This window comes from Trichechus manatus, unplaced genomic scaffold (genome assembly GCF_000243295.1).
Source record: "Trichechus manatus latirostris isolate Lorelei unplaced genomic scaffold, TriManLat1.0 scaffold00174, whole genome shotgun sequence".
Lineage (NCBI taxonomy): Eukaryota > Metazoa > Chordata > Mammalia > Sirenia > Trichechidae > Trichechus > Trichechus manatus.
This window is the reverse complement of record NW_004444110.1, coordinates 697028-717744: the sequence shown is the minus strand read 5'-3', so window position 1 is coordinate 717744 and position 20717 is coordinate 697028. Positions and strand designations below refer to the sequence as shown.

General features: G+C 42.7%; 1 protein-coding gene across 1 annotated transcript in view; it reads left to right on the top strand.

The window, feature by feature from the left end:
* Positions 1-2889: 2889 nt before the first annotated feature.
* TRPC3 (transient receptor potential cation channel subfamily C member 3) overlaps positions 2890-20717 on the top strand; it is an 86310-nt gene continuing 68482 nt past the window's right edge. The window contains exon 1 of the mRNA XM_004386848.2: positions 2890-3175. Coding sequence (XP_004386905.1) covers positions 2958-3175 — 218 coding nt within the window. The 5' untranslated portion in view covers positions 2890-2957. The remainder of the gene's footprint in view (positions 3176-20717) is intronic.

Here is a 20717-nt window from a genome sequence, read left to right as displayed (position 1 = left end):
GCTTAGAGTAAGCAAGGTACGCTGAGGCTTACTTATTTTTCCTTACTAATCTGTAGTGCACAATTGCACATGGATTTCACCACATCTTTGATGAGGTCAAAAACAGGCAAAATGTCACACTACAGATTAGTAACTAAGCACATGTAAGCCCATGAGGTCTTAAAAGCTTGCGAGCGGCCATCTAAGATGCATCAGTTGGTCCCATCCCACTTGGAGCAAAGGAAAATGAAAAAAACCAAAGAGACAAGGAAAATACTAGCCCAAGAGACTAAAGAACCACATGAGCCAGAGACTCCTCCAGCCTGGGACTAGAAGAACTAGACGGTGCCTGGCTACCACCAATGACCACCCTGACAGGGAACACAACAGAGAGCCCCTGATGGAGCAGGAGAAAAGTGTGCAGCAGAACTCAATTTTACGTAAAAAGATCAGACTTAATTGTCCAACAGAGACTGGAGGAACTCCCAAAACTATGGTGCACGGATGCTCTGTTAATCCAGAACTGAAACCATTCCCAAAGCCCACTCTTCAGACAAAAGATTAGACAGGCCTGTAAAACAAAATGCAATACACCTAAGGAGGGTGCTTCTTAGTTCAATCAGATACATGAGACCCAATACGTGGCTCCTGTCCAGAGGCAGGATGAGAAGGCAGGAAGGGACAGGAACTGACAGAATGGACACAGGGAACCTGGGGTGAAAAGGGTGGGGGGTGCTGTCATATTATGGAGATTGCAGCTAGTGTCACAAAACAATATGTGTATAAATTTTTATATGAGAAATTAAATTGAGCTGTAAACTTTCACCTAAAGCACAATTTAAAAAAAAAAGTAAGCCCACGAGTATCTTGCCTATTGGGTAATTTGTCCCTGGCTAAATTGGAAGGACAAAAAGATGAGTCCCAAAGTAGCTCAAAATTAATTAATAAGACCCAAACCCACCCTAAACACCTTCCCAACCTAGAGAGAAAACAAGCGCATAAAGAGTTCATTTTAATATAACCAATCAATGGTAAGATCCTGGCATGCACAGAGTGCCATGGGCATGGGCCAAGGGGCTGTGGGAACTTCGCTGGCATGTGAGAGGGTTGTCAGATTGGAGGGCACATCTAACCGAGGTCTTTAGGGAGAAGTAGAAGTTTTAGGGAAGCGGATATTTCAGTGACAGGAATACCATAAACGAAGGCTAGGAAATGGGAAAGTGTCTAGAATGTCAGATGATCAATGAGAAGTTCAGGGTAGCTAGAATTAGGATGTGTATATGGGAAGGTGGGGGGAGAGACTCAAGAATTAGGGTCAGATCACAAAGTGCTGGATATGCCAAATTTGGATTTTAACCTGAAAGCAGTGCGAAGCCACTGCAGATTTTTTACATAGAAGAAAGTCATGACCAGACTTGCATTGGACATGATCTCTCTAGCAGCGTGGAGAATGAAATGGTGTGGAGAGAGACCAGCTGCCGGAAGACGAGACAGACAGAGGAGGATGGGGGCCTGAACTGAGGCAGTGGTATTGTTTAGAGAAGAGCAGACCTGCTTTAAGAGTTATTTCAGAGGTAGAACTGACAGGGTCTAGTAACTTAACACTGTAAAGATATTAACACTTTGTACCTGCTAACATAATAAAGGGACTTCCAATTGTAAAGCCCTAGGCAATATTTTTTTCCTGCAATATCATTGCTTTCTTAAACACATACATTGTCAGCTTAATAAAATGCATAATATTTTATTTATAAGAATTAAATTTCAAAGAGTTGCATTTCCTTATTTGTATTTTGCTTAAATTTGGAAAGAATTGTTCCTCAAAAAAAAAACACAGTATAATTGGATACAGTTAAAACGAATATCTTATTTTATCTTATCATAGCATGTCTGGTATTTTTGTGATTCTTTCAAGCTGAACTTGCTGGAAAACTGCTTATTTGAGGCTATAGAATGTCTTGGAGAATATACTTGCCTGGATCTGATCTGAGTTTAGCTACCTATCTCTCTAGGCCTGTTTTCTAAAACTAAGGACAGACTCCTTGATCCCTAAAAGTGTTTCTGATTAAAATTCTGGGACTCCTCTCAGAACGGTGGCTGCCTGCCCTCAATTAAAATTAAAAAAAAATTTTTTTTTTTTAAGTTTTAAAAGGAGACTTCAGTGTTGCTGAAAGATACTTCTTGGAAATGTATACATCTTTTTCGATGCTTTTGAGATTCATTAAAAGAACTGAAACACCATGCACGTTTAAAACATTATCATTCTGGTGTGCAAAGGCACTCAGAGAAACGTACCTAAAACCTTTGCAGGGTCAACTCAGTCTTACACTGAGTAACACGAACAATTAATGCTTCTTCAAAGAAATTTGGAGAGCTGAATGCGGGAAATACGACTGCAGAAAAATTAACAACGTGCAAGTCAATTCCCTTTTCTCTTCCTTAGGAAACTTGTGTCTGTAAATGGAAACAGGACTCGAGATCTTCTGGAAAAGAAAAAGGAGAGAGGGGAGGGGAAGTTTCTCTGATTTCTTTACCTGCTCTCCCAGTCTGATAAAGAATTGATTCTCTCCCGTCCTTCCCCTCCCTCCCTCTCTCTCGCCGAGTAACTATGCTGTCCTAGCACGCGATGCTGTCGGGGACAGGAGACGGACCCCGAGGAGGCACTGCCGCCGCCGCGGGGCTGGAGAGCGTTTCCCAGCACCAGGGCCCGGTTCGCCTCGGGCTTCCTCCTCGCAGCCACAGCCCCGGCTGCTCCCGTGGTTTGCTGGTGAGCGGCGGCGGCTGGGCTGTGCCTCCCGCCTCTAGCTGCTCAGCCGCGGGCCGCGCCGCTCTCCCTCCTCCTCCCCTTGCTCTGGGCTCTGCCCGAGGCTGCGGGAGCGGCGGGAGGTGAGCAAGGGGCGCCGCGGGGAGACCGCGCGGCGGCGGCGGAGGAAGAGGCCGGCGGCCGGCATCCCGGCGCTCGGAGCGCTGCCGGCGCGATGTCCACCAAGGTCAGGAAGTGCAAGGAGCAAGCGAGGGTGACCTTCTCAGCGCCCGAGGAGGAGGTGGAGGAGGAGGGCGAGGAAGAGGGTGCGGAGCCGCAACGCCGCCGCCGGGGCTGGAGGGGCGTCAACGGGGGGCTGGAGCCGCGCTCGGCGACCTCCCAGCGGCAGCCGCCGGGCTACTGCCCGCCACCCTTCTCCCCGGGACCCGACATGTGAGTACCCGGCGAGCCGCGGCCCGCGCCCTGGGAGGGCGGCGCAGGGCGCGGACGGAGGGCGCGCCCAGGGCCGGCTCCGCGACGTGCCCGAGGCCCCACACCCTAGCCTGCACCGCCCGGCAGGTCGACTCGGGGCGACTTTGCTGGGGCAGATCCCGCAGTCCTGCCTCTTGGAGAGACTTGTCGGGCGGCGCCGATGGAAAGGTGGGGGCTGTGTCCTGGCTCAAGTACACTGAACAGACCCACAGACAGACGGACGCCAGACACCCATCCCAGCTGGCATTTATTCCCCTACAGCCAAAGACGCGCGCACGACTGCTACATTGCCTGGGCACCCTCGGAAAACCGACCCCGGGGCCCCCGAACCCACCCCGCGAGCCTCAAGCAGGCGAAGGGGTGCAGAGTCGCCGGCGCGCACTTGAACCCTACTCTTCCCCTGCGTCCCAGCCTGGAGTCACCCTGGGAACTTGTGCCCCACTGACGCTCCCACCCGTCGGGGGCGGAGGCAGGGGAGAGGGGAGAAGGGAGGGGACGGAGTATGATTCAGGGTTTGGGATAAAGGTTTGCCTGGACGCCTCCTCCTCCATTCACATTTGGCGCGGGGGGAGGCTGGAGCAGGAGTTCAGCGGGCGCCTAGGGGAGGGAATGGGCGCGGGGCGGCCGCGGGGGCCGCTTTTGTAATAACTTTGCCTACAGTTTCTAGGCGGCTCAGGGTCAGTAGCTGTTTCTTCTTTAAAGGAAGGTAGAGGTCGGCGTTCTAGTGTGTGTTGAGAAAGAGCAACTTTTCTTAATTTCCAGATCTTGGAGGCAGCCAAGGCGCAGAGAGGGTGAGAAAGAGGATGAATAGTTAATCAGGGGTAACATGCTCTGTATTTCTCTTTTCATGCACCCTGGGCGTGCCGCTAGGTTCACTGTCTTTTTTAGGAAGAACACGTAGCCCTAGGTAGAGAACCTGGGGTTAGACGATGCCTGGCAGCGCTAACTAGCAGGCTGGGACCCAGGGTCTGCGCCCCCTGCTGCCCACGAGCTGCCCACAGCCCGGGTCCGTGGTAGAAGGAGCGACCCTGGACGCACGGGAAGCTGGCGCCAGGCCCGGCCGAATTGGCCTGTAGGAAATAGAATCAGAGATCAGTGGCTGAGAGTAGTTCACCTACAGAAGGTTTCTGATTGAAAATGAGCGACGCGTCCCTACAGGATGAGGTTCAGTTATTGCCAAAGATTAGCCTTGAGTGGAAATTGCCCAGGAAATGGAGGGAAGATAACGCATACCACTCGGGATTAAAGCGCAGCCTGCTCGCTTCTTCGCTTCTCTAAGGTTTTAAGACATTGTCCATTTCTCCTTTGCCACTTTGGTTTTTATAACCCACCTCAATTTCTTGATTTTTTTAAAATGCTTTTTTCTTTTACTTTAAATTCAGACTCAATGGTGCAGTAAACCAAAATCAAACTCGTTGCCGTCCAGTCGAATTCCCACTCATAGCGACTCTATAGGACAGAGAAGAAATGCCCCGTAGGGTTTCCAAGGCTGTAAATCTTTACAGAAGCAGACTGTCACATTTTTATCCCTCAGAACTACTGGTGCTTTTTAACCTTTCGTTAGCAGCCCAGCGCTTAACCACTGCGCCGCCAGGGCTCCTTAAATGGAGCACTAGAGCACTCTTATCTGAGAAAGTAGGGCGGAGCAGAGATTACTTGGCCTTTTGAAGTTTGAGGTAAATTGATTACACAAAGCGCTGGGGCAAATTCTATTGTAGAGTTAGTATCTAAATGCTAATAGAACATCTTTCCTATCTACCTGATGCCTCTACATACTTGAACAAGTAAATATTGTGGTGCACTTATTTGGTACGATTGAGAAGAAGATCCAGTCACTTTAAAGAAATAAAAATTAATAAACATTTCTTCTGGTGGGAGGGCAACAGGCTCTTTGTCTTTGAGGCCTGTCCTTGGTAACCTCAAAGACTAGCTTGATCTGCAGCAGAGATTAGTTCTTTATTCCACCTCTGAGTCAAATATGGCCACTGTTTAATAGCTCAGCCAATGAAAGCAACAGCCCTAGAATGCAATCAGAGAAAGGTGCTGAGTCTATCAAAGCCCCAGGGTCATTTGCAGTGGGTAGAATAGAATAGCTGAATTTTAAATTCAGCCAGGATGCTGAGGATAGAAGCTCACTTTTACCAAAAAGGTTCCACAGGGTAATCCTGCCGCTCATTTCACTGCTCCGTGTTCTAGTATTCCATTTGTGAATTTTAAGAAAACCGACTTAGAAAGAAGCATGTCATCTGCTATATCACTAATAAGATTTTTTAAAATCCTTTAATAGAACTTTCCATTCAACCATTGATTCAGACCAAGACTTCCTTTACTGCAATTGTTTGCAAACCTAGGGCCAAGTAATATGTCATCCGGGATACTACCTCATTCTTGAAAACTTTTAAGTTATTAAATATTTCTGACGAACTCCAGAAAGGCATTTAAGAGCAGTTTTTGTGACCTTCAGTTCAAAGACATTTCTTGAGCATGTACATGTGCAAAATGCATGCTAGGTACAGAAAGCTTCGAAGATGAGTGTGACAACTTTCCTTCACTCAAGGAGTTCGTAATCTTGTGAGTGGGAGATGGGGCTGAGACTGGGTACGAGCAATTACACTATAAATAAGAGTAAAACAGGTACCATATGAGACATACAAAGATAGAGATATGAAGGGTCAAGTGCAGAAAAGGAAAGGACAATATCAGGTGGTGGAGAAATCAGAGAAATATTCACGGGCCTTGAAGGATAATTAAGGAGCCCTGGTGGCACAGTGGTTAAGTGCTCAGCTGCTAACCACAAGGTCAGCGATTCGAACCTGCCAGCTGTTCCACAGAAGAAAGATGTGGCAGTTTGCTTCTGTAAAGATTTACAGCCTTGGAAACCCTATGACAGTTCTACCCTGTCCTGTAGGGTTGCTGTGAGTAGGAATCAGCTTGCCATCAGTGGGTTTGGTTTGGTGAAGTATGGTAAGGATAAGCGGCAGAGACAATTCAAGCCCCCCTCCCCCAAAAAATGCCTGGCATGCTTGGAGAATGTAAGTATGTGTAGTTTGGTTGTAAAATGGAGTATATGTAGGGGAGTAGTGAGATTTGGCTGGATATGTATGTTTGGGGCATTAACATGGAGGGTCTTGTATACCAAGATGAGGCAATAGGGAGCCACTGATTATTTTAAGGCAGCAGCAATTTGATCAAAGCCACTGTGATAGCAGGATGGATTGAAGTCGCAATGAATAGATGGTGAAGAAGCGCATTAAGAGGGTGTTGTAGTTGTCCAGACTGAGAAGAGGGTCTGTAACAGTGTAATGCCAGTGGGATGGAAAGGGGAGAGATCGGGAGAGACAATACATAGATAGAATCTATGTGATTTTGCAACTGACTGCTCATGAATTGTTTAAAGCAAAAGAGTCAAGATGTTGGTGAGTTTCACGTGGGTAACTAACACTGTTGATGCCATTATTGAAAAGAAAAGAACAAGGAGGAGGACCTGATTTTTCAGATAATTCTGATAGAGGTGTCAAGCAGGAAGATGGTGTCAAGCAAGTTTAGAGCTTGAGAGCATTTAGGAATCTGCTGTTTGATGAAATTGTTACAGAGTTATATAAGTATATGAGATTGCCCAAAGGAGTGTAAAGAGAGAAACACAAGGGACCTAGGGTACTGCTCTTTGAGAGAAAAATTTGTTTCGAGGGCAGAGAGAAAGAGTGGCAAGAAAAGGACACAGAAAAAGATAAAGGAACCGAGTCGTGCTAAGTCAGGATTACCTAGGGACCGACTTGCAAGAAAAGGTAAGAATTGACACACAGTTGGTAAACACCCAAGAAATCAAGGGAGAAATTTGAGTCCATTTTTAGCAAGAAGAATCAGCCCTTATATTAAAATTTGTGGACAGAATCATTAGATTTTTCAGCAATATTATCTTAAATAGAGAAAAGCTCCTAGAAAAGAGACTTCTGTTTAGTTTTTCGTCAGAGGAAGTGCTGCCAAAAATTTGTCATCATAAAAGCAGTAACTTGTGTTTGTATAATACTTTAGGCTATCATTTATACTAATTAACTTGAATCACATCCTTTTAGAGCAAGTTACATCATCGTCATCATTTGGCGAATGAGGAAATTAATACAAAGAGAAGTAAAGTCATTTTTGAAGAATTACCCATCTGAGATACAACTATTGATCTCTACTTGTCTGCAGTAAAAGAGAATGAAGGAAACCAAAGACTTAAAGAAGACAATAGTCCACAGGACTAATAGCCCACACGCACCACAGCCTTTTCTAACCTGAGTCCAGAAGAATTAGATGGAGCCCCACTACTACTACCTTTCGTTCTGACCAGGGATGCAATAGAAGGTCCTGGTTAGAATGCGAGAAAAATGTAGCACAAAACTCAAATTCATAAAAAAAGACCAGACTTACTGGACTAATAGAGACTAGAGGAACCCCCGAGACTATCGCCCTAAGATACCCTTTTAACCTGGAACTGAAGCCACTCACCCTTCTGTCACATAATAGATTGGCTTATAAAATAAACAGCAACACCTGTGAGTAGTGTGTCCCTTAAGCAATTAACTACATGAGACCAAACAGTCAACATTTACCCAAAAGCAAATATGAGAAGGCAAGGAGGGGAAGGGAAGCTCAATGAATGGAAACAGAACAAACAGAATGGAAATAATGGGAAGGCTGACACATTGTGAAAACGGTAACCAATGGCACGGAACAATCTGTGTAAAAATTGTTAAATGGGAACCTAGTTCACTGTATAAACTTTGACTTGAAACACCATAAAATATTTACATAAAAAATGTATAAAAAAAGAAAAGGTACCCAGCAAATCAATAATAGAGATTCTGATGCTCAGCTCTATATGATAGGGAAGCTGAAAGAAAATGAGTACACAGTACCTCCACACAGTACCTCCAAACCCAGATTATGTAGTTGGACGTTAGTTTCTGTGACACTAGCCTTGTGTGAATGTTCTAGTCTAGGTTTAGTCTAGCTGTGGAATCAAGGACAGTGTTATGAGTGTTGGCTTGGGCATTAGATTAGAAGTAGCACTTCCCTCCCATTCCTGGAACAGAAATCAGAGATTCTCCAAGGGACTGTTGAATCTCCAGAGACAGGACTCTGGACTTGGAGGACTAAAATCAGATTAGTGCTATAAAGGAAAGGCAGCTTTCCCCATAATTACAGCTTAATTTTCAAGAATAGTATAGCATGGCATTGCTCTTCAGCCCTTTAATAATCTGAAACTTCTAATAATATTATCAGTTTTATTCTCTAGAGCAGTAATTTCACTATGTACAAAATAAAGCAACAAACCAGTTGCCTTCAGTCGATTCTAACACATGGCAACCCCATGTGTGTCAGAGTAGAACTGTGTTCCATAGAGGTTTCAGTGGCTGATTTTTCAGAAGTAGATCTCCAGGCCTTTCTTCTGAAGCACCTCTGAGTGGATTCAAAACTTCAGCATTTTGGTTAGCAACTGAATATGCTAACCATTTACTCCACCCAAGGACTTCATGGAAAATATAGAGTTGTCATTTTTGTTCATTTGTTTTAAATTATTTTTATATAATATTAAAGTAATACGTGAATATAGTTTTAAAAAGTTAAATAGTGTTAAAAAGGCTTATAAGAACACCAGCAAGCCCCTAGCAGTCCTTGATTCCCTCCCTCTTTCTTTCTGTCCACTCTATTTCACTAGACGCAATCACTTTAAATTCCTTTATATACTGCTAAAGGAGCCCTGGAGCCCTGGTGACATAGTGGTTAAAGAGCTTGGCTGCTAACCAAAAAGTTCAGCAATTCAAATCCACCAGCTGCTCCTTAGAAACCCTCAGGGGCAGTTCTGCTCTGCCCTATAAGGTCACTATGAGTCAGAATCGACTCGATGACAATGGGTTTGATTTATATACCGCTATCTCATTATTCATAGATTTTGGATGTTTTCAGTAGTCTTAAGGGAGAATTTTCACTCACTTATCCCTTATTCTGTTTCTGTCCTTCACAACATAGTTTATCACAATGTCTGGCTAATATCTGTATTTAATTTCTTCATTATTATGACCACGTAACTAATTGTTCACTGCTAAGCCAAGTAGTATAGTATGACTACCTTTCTTTCTTTCTTTCTTTTCTTTTTTTTTAATATCTTACTGTGGTTAGGTTCAAGTTTATAGAGCAAATAGTTTCCCATTCAGCAGTTTATACAGAGATTGTTCAGACATTGGTTACAATCCCCACAATGTGTCAGCACTCTCCCCATTTCCATTCACCCAGTTTTCCTGCCTTCTTAACTTTGCTTTTGGGCAAATGCTGCCCTTTTGGTCTCATATAGTTGATTGTCCTGTGGAGCATGTTCCTTTGGGTATTATTGTTTGCTTTACAGGCATGCTTTTTATGTGGCTGAAAGGTGATTTCCAAGAGTGGTTTCAGTTCTAAGTTAGAAAGGTGTCTAATGGCCATAGTCTCGGAGGTTCCACCAGTCTCTATCAGACCAGTAAAGTCTGGTATTTTCTGTGAATTTGAGTTTTGTTCTACCTTTTTCTCCAACTCTATTAAGTATCTTCTATTGTGATCCTGGTCAGAGGGGTCATGGTGGTAGCCAAGCACCATCTAATTCTTCTGCTCTCAGGTTAGTGTAGGCTGTGATTCATGTGGTCCATTTGGACTAATTGTTTCCTTGAGTCTTTGGTTTTCTTCACTCTTCTTTGCTCCAGACAGAAAGAGACCAATAGTAGTAACTTAGATGGCCACTCACAAGCTTTTAAGACCCCAGTTGCTACTCAACAAAGTAGAAGGTAGAAGGTTGTCTTTATGGACTGTGTTATGCCAGTTGACCTAGATGTCCCCTGAGACTATAGTCCTTAGCCCTCAAGCCCAGTATCTCAGTCCCAGGAGGTGTTTGGTTATGGCTAAGAGATTTTCATAACTGTGCCCCCTGTTGCTCTATTATATATGTGGGTATACCTTTCTTTTCTAACTACTCCTTGTTTTCCTTGGAGTAAATATTTGTCCCATCTTTTCCTGTCTCAAACTGTGTGTATTTTCGTAAAGACATCCCTTCTAGAGCCCTCTGACTTCCTTTGTACATGTCTTTAATTTTTTTTTTCCTTAGGAAGCTTTTAGAATTGCCTCTTCATTAGTGAAGGAGCCCTGGTGATACAGTGGTTAAAGCACTTAGCTGCTAACTGAAAGGTTGGTGATTCGAAGCCACCAGCAGCTCCATGGGAGAAAGATGTGGCAGTCTGCTTCCATAAAGATTTACAGCCTTGGAAACCCTATGGGGCAGTTCTACTTTGTCCTACAGAGTTACTATGAGTCAGAATCGACTTGACAGTAGTGCGTTTGGGTTTGGTTCTTCATGAGTGCTGTTCTAAAATTTCAGGATGATATGCCTTAGGTACGTTGTTTGTTTTTTTCTTACTTGAGCTGGACACTTGGTGAACCCTTTCAATTTGGAGATTTTGTCCCTCAAGTCTGTGAAGTTTTCTTTTTCTTTGTAATATTTTATTGTGTTTCAGGTGAAAGTTTGCAAAGCAAATTAGTTTCCCCATTCAACAAATTGTACACAAAGTCTTCCATGACATTGGTTGCAATTCCCACACTGTGTCAAAACTCTCCTCATTTCCTTCCTGAGTTCCCCATTTCCTTTCATCTGGTTTTCCTACCCCTTCCTGCCTTTTCATCTATGCTCTTGGGCAAATGTTGCCCTTTTGATCTCGTGTAGTTGTTTGTTCTACAGAGTATATTCTTTTTGGGTATTATTGTTTATTTTATCAGCCTGTCTATTGTTTGGCTAGAAGGTGGTTTTTTAGAATGGCTGCTATTTCAAGTCAGAGGGGTGTCATAGGGCTATAGTCTCAGGTTCAGGTCTGAGAAGTTTTCTTCTATTATTTCTTTGATTATTTTCTACCAACTATTTTTGTTCTCTCTTTCTGGAATTCCTATTTGGATATTGGATGTTTCCTTGACTTTATCGCTCAACTCTTTCACTGGATTTTTTAAATTTCAGCTATCATATTTCTAACTTCTAAGTGCTCTTTCTGATTCTATGAGTGTTCCTCATAGGATGACATCAATGACATCCTAAGTGAAGAAAGCAAAAGGTCATTAAAAATGCAGAAAAGAAAGAAAGACCAAAATGGATGTCAGAAGAGACTTTAAAACTTGCTCTTGAAGGTAGAGTAGCTAACCCAAATGGAAGAAATGATGAAGTAAAGAGCTGAACAGATTTCAAAGGGCAGCTCGAGAACACAAAGTAAAGTATTATAACGAAATGTGCAAAGACCTGGAGTTAGAAAACCAAAAGTGAAGAACATGCTCAGCATTTCTCAAACTGAAGGAACTGAAGAAAAAATTCAAACCTTGAGTTGCAATACTGAAGGATTCTGTGGATACTGAAGGATATTGAACAATGCAGGAAGCATCAAAAGAAGATGGAAGGAATACACAGAGTCACTGTACCAAAAAGAATTGGTCGATGTTCAACCATTTCAGGAGGCAGCATATGATCAAGAACTGATGGTACTGAAGGAAGAAGTCCAAGCTGCACTGAAGGTATTGGCAAAAAACAAGGCTCCAGGAATTGATGAAATACCCACTGAGATGTTTCAACAAACAGATGCAATGCTGGAAGTGCTCGCTCGTCTGTGCCAAGAAATTTGGAATAGAGCTACTTGGCCAATCGACTGAAAGAAATCCATATTTGTACCCATTCCAAAGAAAAGTGATCCAACAGAATGCAGAAATTAGCAAACAATATCATTAATATCACAAACAAGTAAAATTTTGCTAAAGATCACTCAAAACCGGTTGCAGCAGGACATGGACAAGGAACTGTCAGAAGTTCAAGCTACATTCAGAAGAGGACGTGGAATGAGGAATATCATTGCTGATGTCAGATGAATCTTAGCTGAAAGCAGAGAATACCAGAAAGATGTTTACCTGTGTTTGATTGACTATGCAAAGGCATTTGACTGTGCGAATCATAACAAATTATGGATAACACTGCGAAGAATGGGAATTCCAGAACGCTTAATTGTGCTCACGAGGAACCTGTACATAGACCAAGAGGCAGTCTTTTGAATAGAACAAGGGGTTACTGTGTAGTTTAAAGTCAAGAAATGTATGCAGCAGGGTTATATCTTTTCACCATGCTTCTTCAATCTGTATGCTGAGCAAATAATCTGAGAAACTGGATTATATGAAGAAGAACTCGGCATCAGGATTAGAGGAAAGCTTATTAACAACCTGCGATAAGCAGATGACACAACCTTCCTTGCTGAAAGCAAAGAGAACTTGAAGCACTTACTGAGAAGGTCAAAGACCACAGCCTTCAGTATGGATTGCACCTCAACATAAAGAAAACAAAAATCCTCACAACTGGACTAACAAGCAACATGATGATAAACAGAGAAAAGATTGAAGTTGTCAAGAATTTCATTTTACTTGGATCCACAATCAACACCCATGGAAGCAGCAGTCAAGAGATCAAACGACATATTGCATTGGGCAAATCTGCTGCAAAAGATCTCTTTGAAGTGTTAAAAAGCAAAGTTGTCACTTTGAGGACTAATGTGCACCTGACCCAAGCCATGGTATTTTCAATTGCCTCATCCACATGCGAAAGCTGGACTATGAATAAGAAAGACCAAAGAAGAATTGATGCCTTTGAATTATGGTGTTGGTGAAGAATACAGAAAATATCATGGACTGCCATAGTCCAGTCCCTGGAGAAGAACATCATGCTTGGTAAAGTAGAGGGTCAGTGAAAAAGAGGAAGACCTCAACAAGATGGATTGATACAATGGCTGCAACAATGGGCTCAAGCATAACAACAATTGTGAGGATGCTGCAGGACTGGATAGTGTTTCGTTCTGTTGTACAACAGATGTCCTTTCCAGGGTCCCTCCTGATAACATGTCAGGAGTATGTGAGAAGAAGTCTTGCCATCCTTGCTTTTAAGGAACATTCTGGTTGTACTTCTTCCAAGACAGATTTGTTTGTTGACAGCACCTAACAACAACAAGCAGCACTCTTTCTTATCCTATGAGTGTTCCTTTGTTATGGCATTCTTTATTTCAGAGATGCGGTATTTTATTTTATTTCTCAGGGGAAGAGGGAAATAATTGGGACAAATCTGACTGCTGGTATTCTGGAACACTGTTACAATGTACCAAACAAACAGACAAAAACCCTTTGCCATTGAGTTGATTCTGACTCACGGTGACCCCATGTGTTACAGAGTAGAACTGCTCCATAGGGTTTTCTTGGCTGTAATCTTTATGGAAGCAGATTGCCAAACCTTCTGTATTGCTGCTGGGTGGGTTTGAACTGCCAACCTCTAGGTTAGCAGGCAATTGCAGACTGCTTGCACCACCTAGGAACCTCTTTCTTATGTACACTTTCACTTATTGCCGTTATTAATCTCTCCCCTTGGCCTAGTATCCCACATCTGCAGCTTCTCTGTATTTCTCCATAGATTTCATATCCTATCTCTCTTATAGGGCTGTGGGAGGATAGTCACTTGACCATATCAGTTGGGGGTAAAGGATCCAGGAGGAGGGTTTCTACCTACTCCATATATAGACTTTCAGCCAATTCCTCTACTTTAGACTCGTGCCTCATCTCTACTTTCTGGGACTCCTTTTGCCTCCAATTTCTGGGTCTGTTCTGGCATTGAGCAGGGTGGATGAGCTTGCTTAGTGTTACAGGTCCTCTAGTTAGACCTTCCTTCCTTCTGCTAAGTAACTTAGCATTCTTTCAACTCATCTCTTTTCCATCTTCCTATATTGTGGTTTGAAGTTACAAATGTCTTCTAGTTTCATGGAAGATGATGAAACTTGTGTTGCTGTTTTTTGTTCTCCTTACTGTTGAGAGTGGTAATTTTGGAGAGGGGAAGGATTGAGAAAAGCCTGTACTCCACTATCTTGAAACTAAAAGTCCCTAGGATTGTGTTTGAAGTGTTCATTTAAGCCCTAGTGAGGACAGTATTATTTAACACAACCAAGATTGCAGAAGAAAGAATATTCTTATGGGCAAATGGAGTAAATAATAACCTACACAGTGTGATATGGGGGTTATCTGAAACGTCCCACCTAAAATCATCTTAGTAACATGCTGCCTAAAGTTGACTAATATGGAGTATTTTGAAGAATAATGGGACGTTTGAGTTGGAAAGGATTTCATCTAATCCAGTCCCTTACTTCACAAATTAAGAAACAGGCTGAACATTGACTTCTAATTCACAGTAGCCCAGGCCACCTGAAATCTCCGGGTTCCCAGGGCTGTGCTGTTTACCTTGTGGCCTCCTTTAAGCGAAGCATTTCTCTCTTTCTTAAAGAAATTTTTTAAAGTATTTACTCCTGGGAGGAGAAATACAGGAAACTACTAATTAGTATTAATTCATTGATGAGATCCAATTAAGTCATCATTTCAATTTGACTGCTGGTAGCAGAGCAACTTGAGAAAGTTCACAAGCTAAGTAGGAGGGCTAAGAATGAGGGAAGAGGAGAAAAAGGTATCCCAAGGCAAGCCTGACCCCCCGCCAAGTATCACTGATGGTTATCCCTTTTCTTAATGTCAAAGACGTAAAAGGATCCCGGGCCAAGACTGAGCCACCATCTGAGGAATGAATTAGAATTTTAGGGATTTTTCATTACTGTGCTGGGATAGCTAATATCTGTCTGTCTTTCTGTGTGTCTCTCTGTCTTTGTCTCTCTCTCTCTCGAAATTGAGCTTAATCATTGAGCTTTTCCTCTGCCCTCAATATCCTGTAGGCCCCTATCCCAGTTTATAATAGGCAATAAAATGCTATAGGAAGTAAAATAAGAAGGAGAAAACTGTTTTTACCAAGCTCCTGTGCCCTTGGTAGGAAGGAATATTTTGCACTGCCTGGCCAAGGATTGAGATTTCTCCCTTCCCGGAGCATGCTCAAGTAACAGAGAATGACCCCTACGTAATCTTCTAAGGAGGGAAGGCTCTTTTCTTGGCTAGCAGTCTTCCTTATCAACCCTCTCCTTATACTGCCCTCAGCATTGCACAATATTGGTCTAGACGGGGAACCAGATAGTGCTCTGTGCACGGTAAATGCATAGGAATCTCACCTCAGATAAAGGGTCTGGAGTTGTGGACTGCTGGGGGCTGATTCCCACTCGTGCATACGGGGGCTCAGCAGTGACTTTATGAACATAATTAGAATTGTTGCAGCCTTTGGTCTTTAATTTACCGTCTCGGTCAGGGGTATCTGGCTGCAATTATCTAGTCAAAGAACTTGCCTGGTGAAAAAAAAAATCCCCTATTTTCTTTGCATTATTCAAATAATAAGTGACATTATAGATTTGGTCATAGACCTTTTTAAAAAAAGGGGATTTAAATATCCATAAGTATGTGACCTGTTAAGGAAAGAGCTTGACAGTGCTAATATTCTACATCAATTTTCCATTTCAAAATACATTTTGTCAACTAGGACTGATGGAAGCGGCTTTGCTGTTGAAAAGTAGGTCGCAGGGTGATGACGTGGGAGCAAACGTCTAAAAACCTCAGACTTCTGACTTCAGCTATGGATGATAATGGTAGACAACTGGATCCCTTTGTTTCTAATAACATTAAAGGTTAAAAGCATATAAGCGATAGTGACTAATATATCTAAATAGTCAAATATGAACTTCTCTTAGGTCAGTAGAAGGTTTCTTTTTTATTTGAGTTTATTTTATGTCAGTTTATGTTCAATTATAGATTGAATTTGTATTTGACTGTTAATTTCATAGTCAACTAATCACCAAGAAATAATAAAAATGAGTTTTAGAAAGCATTGTGAAAACACCTTTATTTTAAAAAATAAGCTTAATTGTTTTTGTTGTTGTTAGGTGCCGTTGAGTCAGTTCTGACCCATAGTGACCCCATGTACAACAGAACGAAACACTGCCCGGTCCTGTGGCATCCTCACAATCGTTGTTATGCTTGAGCCCGTTGTTGCAGCCACTGTGCCGATCCATCTCCTTGAAGGCCTTCCTCTTTTTCGCTGACTTTCTACTTTACCAAGATGACGTCCTTCTCCATGGACTGATCCCTCCTAATAACATGTCCAAAGTGTGCGAGACGTAATCTCGCCATCCTTGTTTCTAAGGAGCATTCTGGTTGTACTTCTTCTAAGACAAATTTGTACATTCTTTTGGCAGTCCACGGTATATTCAATATTCTTAATTGTTAGAGGCTGTTAATTCTAAGATTTATTCTTTGTGTGCCCCCAGAAACCAAAAAACCCAAAGCCATTGCCGTTGAGTTGATTCTGACTCATAGAGACCCTAAAGGACAGGGTAGAACTGCCCCATAGCGTTTCCAAGGAGCGCCTGGTGAATTCAAACTGCCAACCTTTTTGGTTAGCAACCATAGCTCTTAACCACTACGCCACCAGGGTTGTAGCATGTATTTCTTACTTTCACACTATGATTATCCTGGAAAAACATAACTTATGTCAAATGAGAATCAAGTGATATAGAAGTCATCAAATACTTTTGTGACATAACTAAGAATTGAGTGTAATTAAGCAGAAATCGGCTTTGAAAAACAAAAGATTGTTTACAGTACTTTAATTTCTGGTTATTAGTTTATCTTAAAGTATTCATGATATTCTTTTTTATGGAAGAATTATTCCAATTCCCCTCCACATCACCTCCACCATTAGCATATGTGACCAAGGGTATTAATTAATCTGGAGGGGAAAAATGTCTTCTCCCTAGGTCTTCAGTCTTAGGATTTAAGCATGTGTGCATTTGTGTATCCTTCCCTCCAACAGATATTCATCAGCCTGTGCTAACAACCAGACATGTAGAGATGAAAAAGGCAGTCTCTGCTCTTAAGAATGTTACGGTACCGTTGAGGAGTTAGCCATGAAAAGAGACAATTACAAAGCAATACGATAATTGGTTTAATGGTGTTACACTCAAAATGCGGTTCCTGAAAGCATAAACACCTACTCTCTAGAAGGCATTTTTTTTAGTGCTTTCTTGGGCATATGCCTTTAAGAAGTATTATCAAGAAGTCATGCAGGCAGTGGGTAGGGGTCCTCACCTCTGCTCTCGGTGGACTTGTAGAGGGAACAATTACACTGTCAAACATCTTTTTTATTTTTTTCTGTTTTAGCTGCGGAAGGGTCTGGCAAAGAGCTATCCGTGGTTTCCTGAGAGGGACGACAGGGAAAACGGTGGAGATAGGGACCCAACCTTCCCTCCTTAAATATACAACAGCTTCTTGTGGCTCACATACTCATTGGGGAGGATACCAAAATTAGCATGTATCTGATAGATTTATAATAATTATACTTGAAGAATTCTGAATATAACACAGACCAACAGAAACTCTCAGGAAATTACTTGCTGTGAAGACCCCAATAGCTCTCTAGACTTAAACAAGTGCCGAAAATCTTTATATTTTAATTTTGTTTTTGTGGGATAGCAATCTTTAGAAATAAAAGCTGTGCTTTTCATTTTCTTAAATGGAGTGCCTTATCTTGCTGGTTTGGCTGTTACCATGACAAATGTGTTACTGAGCTGCACATGGTGAAGGTAGATGAAGCTCAGCAGTAGGTGTGTGGGACATGGCACTACCTACAGCCCTGGACTCCCTGCACTGAGGGCTTCACTAGGCAGCTGAGCTGATTGGGCTGCCTTCCTCCAGCCTTACACGCTGGTGCACTTATAGGCTTCAGAAGCTCACAATGTCCCCCACTCCACTCTTTCCCCTCCACAGCACACATACTAGGAGATCTTCAAAATGTGCATTTTTGATGACAGAATTGAGGCTATGTCAGATTCCCTCTCCTCCTCCCAATCATATACATGCAGACATCTCTGGAGGCAGCCATGTTGATTGACAGGTACCTGCCTGCCAGAGGGACTATGGAATTATTCTATTTTTTGGCTTTTCATCTCTAGCTTTCTTGTCCTTTGTCAGTGCCTGCTGTTTCCCACCCTTATTACCACTTCCAATTATCACCACCCCCAATACTGGAGCTAACGTGGCAGTTATTCTCTGACACTCCCTCACCCCTCCTCTGTGCTTTTCTCACTTCTTATCTTCTGTGGCTCCTTCTGCTCTTCTTGCCCTTCACACACAATGACTGACAGGATCCTGGCCAATTGGCACATTCACATTCTTCATATGCTGAACTGATCAGTTAAAACATTTTGGGTATAATTGTCATTGCATTAGTTCACATTGATGGAGTTATTACTTTGCTTGCTTGCTAGATGGATTGAGGAGTTGGTTAAGTCTTCACTTCATTTCAATAAAGGATTTGAAGTGGATTCTTTAATGGTATTCATTTGTTACTGAGTGTTTGGGAGCTTGTGATCGATCCAGAGACATACTGTAGAAGCTATTCTTTGTAGAACCAAAATTTTTCAACTCATAAGCTAAGCATATATTTTAATAATGTAATTTGATTTTCAACTCATTTTCGTATTCCCTAGAGACAGCATAATAAGTAGAGAGAGCCTGGAAGAGGACCTCTGATTTCCATTCTCCTAATTCTCCAGTCCTCATTGACTTAAGGAAGTTATTTATTACTCTGACTGAGTTTGTTTATCTGCAGAACTAGCATCCATTTACAAGGATTTTTAAAAATGCTGCACTGTACTGGACACTGTAGAAGTGACATAAGAAGTGTAAAACACAAGATAAGAATCATGGGACACTTATCATACATCAAACTTAGGAGGCATGAGTATCACAGGAGACAATCAAGGAACAAAAGAAGATGAAATACAATTATGTGTTTAGATTTATGGGCAAACCAAACCAAAACCAAAACTGGTGTCATTAAGTCAGTTCCGACTTGTGGCAACCCTATGTGTCACAGAATAAAACTGCTTCGTAGGGTTCCTAGCAATATTACAAAAGCTCATTGAAGGAGAAAGCAAAGGAAAGCTGAAGTGGTCAAAGAGAGTTTCAGAAAGGATCCAAGACTCGGACATTTCCAAATGAACAGAATCTTTCAGGTCATCTAGTCATTACCCTGTAAAACATCATCGTGTTTCACAGAAGTGTAAAAGAAAGGCCTGGCAATCTACTTCTGTACGATTACAGTCATTAAAAACACTTTGGAGAGATGCACCGGCAAAATGGCTCTCTAGGCAGAAGCACCACGCTGTCCCTCCACAGCAAAGATCTGAAAAACTAAGCCAAACAGAGAAAACAACAATCCTGAAACCCTAAAACATCAAATGAAGAGATAAAGAACTCAGTCAAGCACCAAATGGAGTGAGAAAACTGACAGAGAATGGAGAGTAAGGAGAGATTCATGCAGAGGTCCCCTAACAGCTCAGGCAGCACGGATCCACCATCTTGGACTCCTATCGGAGACCAGCAAACGGGATATGAGAAAGTAGCTTCACGAAGCTTCCAGTGGGAGACAAAACAATAATTTGCGATATACGCTTTCCCACCCCGCACCCTTTTTCACCCCAGCTCGGCCTCCTCTGCTTCCCTCAGCCACAATCTCTTGTCCAAGAAGCACCGGCTGCTTGGATTCTACCCACCCGAACGGGCTGGCTCTCTGAGTGCCATTTGTTGGCTGGTGGTGTTGCATTTTTCCAATTCTTTTGATTTCTTCCTTACCTCTCACCACTTCCCCCTCCTTTCACTCAAATACCTGGCTCCGTGCGCCATTTTGCTTCTTCCCGAGGGGCTGCAGTGCTCTGTTTGAGCATGGAGCTGCTTCCCAGTCTGAGCTGCTGTGCTGGTGGGATCCCGGGGCTTTTGTTCATTTGTTTGTTTTGAATTGTTTGTTTTCTTTTCCTTTTCTTGAGTTGGGAGCCTGTTCTGGCCAGGCGGTGCTGCGTGGCTTGGAACCTACACCCTTGGCTTGCACAGACATGCAGAGGGATCCCTGAGGGCATTTCTTTTTTCGCTAGATTTTTTTTTTTTTCTGTTTTTGGGGGGCTTTTCTTGTTTTTTTTTTTAATTTGTTTTGTTTTCTTTTCCCTCTTTTTCCCTTTTTGTCTTTCTTCATTACTCATCTCTCGTCTGTCTATATCTTCCTTCTCTTTCTGTTCCCTGAATACCTGGCATTGTATACTTCTGCGCCTTCTAGCCTGGCTGTACTGCAACACCTGAGAACAACTTCCCCAGACTCATAGCTGCACTGGTGGAATCCCTGGGAACTTTGCTCTTATTTTTCCTTTCCGATTTTTCTTTATTTGTTCTTTTCTTTTTTTGTCTTCCTCTTCCCCTTGTTGTTTTTCTCCATTTCATAGTCTCTCATCTCTCCACTCCAACGGCAAGCTCCCCTAGCATTCTTTTTTGTTTGTTTGTATGTCTTGGGCTCCTGTTTCTCTCTCCTCTCTCCCATATCCTTCTTAGCTCCACACATGACAATCTTCCCGCTACATCCTGCCTACCTGCACCGTGCGCTTAACATCACACCACCAAGCAGCACAGGCACGGCCTACTGGAAACTGCCCTGCACTGATTACCGACCCGCCCTGGTGGCTGTAGTAAG